This window comes from Jaculus jaculus, chromosome 1 (assembly GCF_020740685.1).
Source record: "Jaculus jaculus isolate mJacJac1 chromosome 1, mJacJac1.mat.Y.cur, whole genome shotgun sequence".
NCBI lineage: Eukaryota > Metazoa > Chordata > Mammalia > Rodentia > Dipodidae > Jaculus > Jaculus jaculus.
In genome coordinates this window covers 173,059,581-173,067,129 of record NC_059102.1, presented here as the reverse complement: position 1 = coordinate 173,067,129, position 7,549 = coordinate 173,059,581, and the positions used below count along the sequence as shown (strand labels likewise).

The window sequence follows — 7,549 nt, the reverse complement described above, 5'->3', positions numbered from 1 at the left end:
GGACAGAATATCTTCCCCTCCAGTAAGGCTTCTAACACAGTTCCGATCACATGCATGTTTACACCATGGGATAAATAATGTAACCCCCCTTTTTTCCTGTTTCAAATCTTAAGGTTTGTAGGGAGAGGTGTGACACACAGCTGCTTTCATGGGTAGTGTTTATCCTCCAGCTGTTCTTTCTCCTTGTTTAGGGGAAAAGATCACAAGGGATGCTGAGACAAACATGTATGGGTCTGGAAATGGGTGCCAGAGACTTATCCCATTTCCATAGCCTGCTCTTAATCTTTAATAACACATCACAATTTGCTAATAAAACTTATATTACAACCCATATAGAACTTAATGAGAAATATGGAAAAAATATTAAGTTTCAATAGTTTCATGTTATCTCCATATTTGTATTCAAGAATTAAAAAACAAACAAACAAAAAAAAAAACTTCCCGGGCTGGAGAGGTGGCTTAGTGGTTAAGCGCTTGCCTGTGAAGCCTAAGGACCCAGGTTCGAGGCTCGGTTCCCCAGGTCCCACGTTAGCCAGATGCACAAGGGGGTGCATGCGTCTGGAGTTCGTTTGCAGAGGCTGGAAGCCCTGGCGCGCCCATTCTCTCTCTCTCTCTCCCTCTATCTGTCTTTCTCTCTGTGTCTGTTGCTCTCAAATAAATAAATAAATAAATAATTTTAAGAAAAAAGAAAAAAACTAATAAATAAATAAAATATATTTTAAAAAAAAAACTTTCCCAAGAATTACCAGAAAGGGGCTGGAGAGATGGCTTAGCAGTTAAGATCTGACCTGTGAAGCCTAAGGACCCCGGTTTGAGGCTTGATTCCCCAGGACCCACATTAGCCAGATGCACAAGGTGGCACATCCATCTGGAATTAATTTGCAGGGTCTAGGTCTGGTATGCCCATAGTTTCTGTATTTGTCTCTTTCTCAAATAAATAAATAAAATATTTTTTTAAAAATAATTTGAAGCCAGACATGGAGGCTCATACCTTTAATTTCAGCATTCTAAAGGCAGAAGGAAGAGGATCCCTGTGAGTTCAAGGCCACCCTGAGATAACATAATGAATTTCTGGTCACTTGGGGCTAGAGCAAGACTCTACCTTGAAAACCTAAAAAAGAAAAAAAAAAATCATTTCCTTTGAAGTAAATACTCAAATTATTCTATATGAAGGAGTTTTACCAATTCTGTATCTTTTCAGTAGATAACCGGATGAAATGGAAAAACAGAATATAACAGTGCCAATAGAATTCATTCTGACTGGAGTCACACACCGGCCTGAACTTCAGCTCCCTCTTCTTGGAGTCTTCCTCATCATCTATACACTCACAGTGATGGGCAACATGGGAATGGTCATTTTGACGAAGCTGGACTCTTGCTTACACACACCTATGTATTATTTTATCAGGCACCTGGCTTTCATTGATCTTGGTAATTCTACTGTCATCTATCCCAAGATGATGGTGAATTTTGTTGTGGACCAAAATACCATTTCCTACTATGCATGTGCCACACAGATGGCGTTCTTCATCATGTTCATTATTAGTGAACTTTTCATCTTGTCAGCCATGGCATACGACCGCTATGTGGCCATTTGTAATCCTCTGCTCTACAATGTCATCATGTCTCAGCGATGCTGCCATGCACTGGTGGGCATTCCATATCTCTATAGTACATTCCAAGCTTTGATGATAACTAGTAAAATATTTACAATGACTTTTTGTGGCTCTAATGTCATCAGCCATTTCTACTGTGATGATGTTCCCATGTTACTTATGCTATGTTCAAACACACTTGATATAGAACTGTTGATCATATCATTTTCAGCATTTAATTTGATCTCCTCCCTTCTGGTAGTCCTAGTATCTTATATGCTAATTCTGCTAGCCATATGCCAAATACGTTCTGCAGAAGGCAGAAAGAAAGCTTTCTCCACATGCAGTTCCCATCTGACTGTGGTAGTGGTCTTCTATGGGACCCTCTTTTTCATGTATTTGCAGCCTAAATCCAACCATTCTTTTGAAACAGATAAACTGGCATCAGTGTTTTATACTTTAGTGATCCCCATGTTCAACCCCTTGATCTACAGCTTTAGAAACAAAGAAGTAAAAAGTGCCTTTCAAAGAGTCTTTAAGAATCTCTGTAAACTTTCTATGTAATAATTTATATCACATGATGTTTCCATAATATGATAAATGTGATTTTCTTCACAGCATTTCCTGTGTGGTTGCTGTTTGTCGGCATATGGGTTTATGGCGTGTTCATGTGTGTATATGTGTTCACATGTATGTGGGCATGTGGAGGACAGATGCCAATGTCAGGGACCTCAGTCCAGTTCTTTTTGAGACCTGGCCTGGACCCTTGGAATTGGGATAATTTTTTCATAAAGGAATAACTAATAGCTAGACAACTCACTTTTCCCAGGTAATGATATATAATTTGTTCATCTTTGAATTAAATGAAAAACTCTGTAAAATGAGCTTAAAGGATGACAAGGAAAATTAAACTTCTTTGGGTAACCACCTATCACCATTGAAGCAATAGTGACCCAAAGCAGTACTGTGCAAATATTGAACTTTGTCATTGTTTAGATGAGTAAAGATCCAGTGGAACCCTATACTTAGCAAAAGTACATCAAGTGAGCCAGGCATGGTTGTCCATGTCTTGAATCCTAGCACTCAGGAAGCAGAGGTAGGATGATCAACTTGAGTTCGAGGCTACCCTGAGACCACCAAGAACATTCCATGCCAGCCTGTGCTAGATCGAGACCCTACTTAGAAAAACCAATATATATAAAGTATGTTATGTGCTTTTGCTTTTCTATCATCAAAAATATTTGATGGATGAATCCCTTATACAGACTTGGAAACTCCTGAGTTTCTCATTGTTCATAACACTTGAGTCTTCAACTTAACTACTTCTACTTCCATCATCCATTTTATCGTATTCTAACAAAGAACTCAATCTGTCATGATATTACTGGTGTTCATTCTGCCCTGCCTTCCATTTTCTATCTACTCATAGTGCTGTTAAAGTGGAGCAATCATATTGCAGTGATTATGAATTTTTATTCTCAAGTGAGAATAACCTGATTAAATCTTAACCCAAACACTAATTATTTGAGTGAACTTTGTGAAATAATTTGACTCCGGAACTTCAGTCTTTTAAGTGGTGTTGCTCTAAAAATCTGCTTCCTACAGTGTGGGCACCAGAGGAACTAGATCTGTGGAGTGCTGAGGAATGTGCTTTGCACACAGTGAACTTAGTGGAGTCCTATCTGCTTGTGTGCATTCTCATTTCCATCTGTCTTCATGATTTTGACCTAGGGTTCATGAGAAACCAGAGTGGTATTGTCTTTTGTGTGAGAGATAAAGAACATATATGCTTCACTTTCACTTTGGAAGAGACTTGGCATTATGTATAATTTAATGATATGTTTCTTATATTAATATTTCTTTCCAAAAACATCATTTTCATGAAATAGTGTCTCATATGATTTCCATATTTATGTTTCAAACCAAACTGACATACATAGCTAATTCCTCCTATACTTAAATTTTATCACTACTAAAATGAAATTTTCTTCAAATGAGAATGTTTGTATAATGGGTTTCTATTTCTATTTCTTTTTATTTTTTGCTTTTTTGAGGTAGGGTCTCACTCTAGTCCAAGCTGACCTGGAATTAACTATGTAGTGTCAGGATAGCCTCAAACTCATGGTAATTCTCCTACCTCTGCCTCCCGAATGCTGGGATTAAATGTGTGTGCCATCACTCCAAGCTAATAGTTTTGTTTCTGAAATGTTACCTAAAATTAAAATTTCAGGGCTGGAGAGATGGCTTAGTGGTTAAGTGCTTACCTGTGAAACCTAAGGACCCCGGTTTGAGGCTCTATTCTCCAAGACACATGATACCAGATGCACAAGAGGGCGCATGCATCTGGAGTTCGTTAGCAGTGGCTGGAAGCCCTGTTGTGCCCATTCTCTCTCTCTCTCTCTGTCTCTTTCTTTCTCTGTAACACTCAAATAAATAAAAATGAACAAAAAATTTAAAGTGAAAATTTCAGACTATGGAAGTACTTGGGTGGTAGAAAAAGGAAAATCAAGACCAGCTTTGCCTGAATGTTGAATTTGGGGCTATCTTTTAATATGAGAGTTTGTCTCAAAAAAACAAAAGAATAAATAGCATAAGCAAATTAAATTAAAAAAATCATATTATCTATTGCTAGATAATGCTAGTGACAAAAAAATACTTCTAGTATGGAGAGATGACTTAGTGGTTATGGTGCTTGCCTGCAAAGCCTAAGAATACAGGTTCTACTCCCCATAACTTATGTTAGGCAGATGCACAAGGTGATACATGCACACAGGGTCACATATGTGCATAAGGTGGCACACAAATTTGGAGTTGAATTGCAGTGGTTAGTGATTCTGCATATCTAGTTGAAACTCAAATTGTTCTTAAAAGGAAAGGCATTAATAATAAAGCCAAAAATCAGAAATTCAAGGAGAATGGCAAAAGAATAAATTAAAATTTATGAAGTAATGGGGTATGGTGTTACATAATGTAATATATAAAAAGTCATGATAAAAGAATATTTGGTGACCTCCAGCTAAGATGGCTGCATAGGAGTCATACTAATCCAGCCTAGGAAGGGATTTGAGCAAAATTACAGCAAAAGACACTCTTTGCCTGAAAAGTGAAGGTGTATGTTTTCCAACACAGTGGAGAAGCAGGAGACACTAAGATCTATTAAAGAGGAACTCAGCCAGAATTCCACCAAGGAGCTTGCAGATCTGAGCATCAGGACCCTAGCATAGCTGCATGCCCACTGAGCAATGCCCCACTACAGAAGCAGAGACCAGACAAGAGGATTTTCCAACCTCATGAGCCTCCTTGCAAAGTCAATAAATCTGAAAGGGAGAAAGCTGAACACAGGTGGGACAAGGAGCTGAGCAGTTCCAGTACAACTCGAGGCTTCCTGCACTCTCCCATCCCCCAGCCAACACAGCCACGACCCTGGGGAGAACACATTCAGCTTCAGGTGGCAAAACATCCAGTATAAGTGAGCAGAGCACTAGATTCACAGCACAACACAGAGGGATCTAGTTGAGCACGCGCCATTGGTGAGATCTGAAGCCACCCCAAAAGCTATCAAGACCAACTGACAAAAAAGCAGCTACGTAGACCTGCACTGAAAGTGCTAGTCTCTCTTTCTATGTCAGGGAAGGTTATGGGTTATATATTCTTGGTTCGACTTACCATTCTCAATTAAGCTGTATTTGGAGGTTGATTATTTTTGTCTTTAATGGTTTCAGATTCTTAGGGCCTTTGTCTTTTTCTTCTGTCATTATTGGGGCCAGAGTCTGATTCAGACCCAGGCTGAACTGCAACTCATTCCAAAACAGAAAACTCAACCTACAAGCTGACAGGATTAAGAGTGTAAGCAACACACACCCTTAGAGTTGGTGCCTTTATATGGTTACTTGTTTGTTTCAAAACTGACACTTGCATACCCTGTGTTGGTTTTTATTGATTATGTATTTTGCTCAGTTGAGTTTTATAATGTTCCAATAAAATGCTTCGCCCAGCCCACCAGAATATTTGAATACCAGGCAAACTCAACACCTAGGATTACTGCTGCAGCTTGATTAGAGCACAAGAGCTAAGCCTGGTACCTTACACTCCTAATCTGAAGGTACATAAAATTGGACTTCCAAATCTAAAAGAAACACAGATTATTAGAAAACCCAAGCAGCAAATCAACTCACAATGCAAAAATGGCTACATTATAATACAAGAAACAATCACATCCAAATTTTTAAATCCAACAGAAATGGCCCACAATGAGACTGTTTTAGGTGAAATGCCTTAGAGATTTAAAACTATGTATATTTTATCTATACTCAGAGAAATCAAAGGAATTAAAGCAGAAAATAAAGGAATTTAAAAAGAAAACAAGCTCCTAAAGGAATTCCAAGAGAACACAAGAAACCAGCTTAATGAAATAAGAAGGTCATTACAAGACATGAGTAAGGAAATAGAAATACTGAAGAAAAACGAAGTTGAAATTCTAGCTCTGAAAAGCACAGCCAGTCAAATAAAAATACACTGTGGAAAGTACTCAGTAGAATGGATGAAGGAAAGAACAGAATATCTAAACAGAAGACCAGGAGACAGATCTAATACAGACCAAAAAAGAGAAAGATAAACTAATAGGGAGGTAAGAATGGGAATTTCAAGATACCCAGGATATTATGAAAAGATCAAACATAAGAATTCAAGGTATAACAGAATGAGAAGAATTTCAATCCAACAAAATCACAGAAGAAAAATTTCCCCAAATTGGGAAAGAAATGCCAATGCAGATACAAGAAGCTTTGAGAACTCCAAACAAAAACAGGTAAGAACCTCTATTCACCAAGTTATAATTAAACTACTAAACATGCAAACCAATGAAAATATATTGAAAGCAGTTAGAAAGAAAAAGCAAATCACCTACAAAGTCAAGCCCATCAGGATTACAGCAGATTACTCAACACAAACTTTAAAAGCCAGAAGAGCTTGGAATGATGTATTCCAAGTTCTAAAAGATAACAACTGTCAACCAAGATTACTTTATCCTGAAAAGCTATCTATCCAAATGATGGATAAATAAGGACATTCTACAACAAAAACAGGCTAAAGGAATTTATGACAACTAAGCCAGCTCTACAGAAAATACTTGAAGGAATCCTTTACCCTGAAGAGAAATCAAAACACAGACATGAGGAAATAAGGTGAAAAAATAGAAAAAAAAAAAGAAAGAAAGAAACCATTCACACAACAGTTAAAACAAGTAAGTAAAGGGAAAACAGGGAGCACTACAAACCAAGAAGAATGAATGGAGAGAATCAATACATACCTTTCAATACTATCTCTTAATATCAATGACCTCAATGCTCCAACCAAAAGGCATAGGTTTACAGACTGGATTAAAAGGCAGGATCCTGCTGTTTGTTGCTTCCAGGAAACTTATTTCTCAATTAAAGATAGACACTGCCTGAGGGTGAAAGGATGGGAAACATCATTTCAAGCAAATGGACCTAGTTAAAAAGCAGGGGTTGCTATCCTAATATCTGTCAGGATAGATTTCAAAGTAACATTAGTGAAGAAAGATAATGAAGGTCATTTTATATTGATTATAGGAACACTCCAACAAGAGGACATTACAATCCTAAATTGTATGCACCTAACAAGGGGTCTCCCAATTTCATCAAACACTGTTAGACTTAATGACACAGGTAACACCAAACACAATTGTAGTGGATGACTTCAGCACCCCACTGTCATCAATTGACAGGTCATCCTGGCAAAAAATAAAAGAGAGATATCTAGATTAAATAATGTCATGAAACAAATGGACCTAACAGATATCTACAGAACATTTCATCAAAATGCTGCAGACTATACATTTTTCTCAGCAGCACATGGATCATTCTGTAAAATAGACCATATATTAGGACACAAAGCAAATCTTAACAAATATATGAAAATTTTAATAATCCCTT

The 7,549-nt window shown here is 37.6% G+C and overlaps 1 protein-coding gene across 1 annotated transcript; it reads left to right on the top strand.

Annotated features, from left to right (window-relative positions):
* Positions 1-1,217: 1,217 nt before the first annotated feature.
* LOC101610182 (olfactory receptor 8K5-like) lies at positions 1,218-2,159 on the top strand. The gene has a single exon (XM_004667622.2). The coding sequence runs from the start codon at positions 1,218-1,220 to the stop codon at positions 2,157-2,159; it is 942 nt and encodes a 313-aa protein (XP_004667679.2).
* The last annotated feature ends 5,390 nt before the right edge of the window (positions 2,160-7,549 follow it).

Bases quoted from the DNA above. Each gene is read 5' to 3' on its own strand.
- LOC101610182 (XM_004667622.2), top strand. From the start codon at position 1,218: ATGGAAAAACAGAATATAACAGTGCCAATAGAATTCATTCTGACTGGA.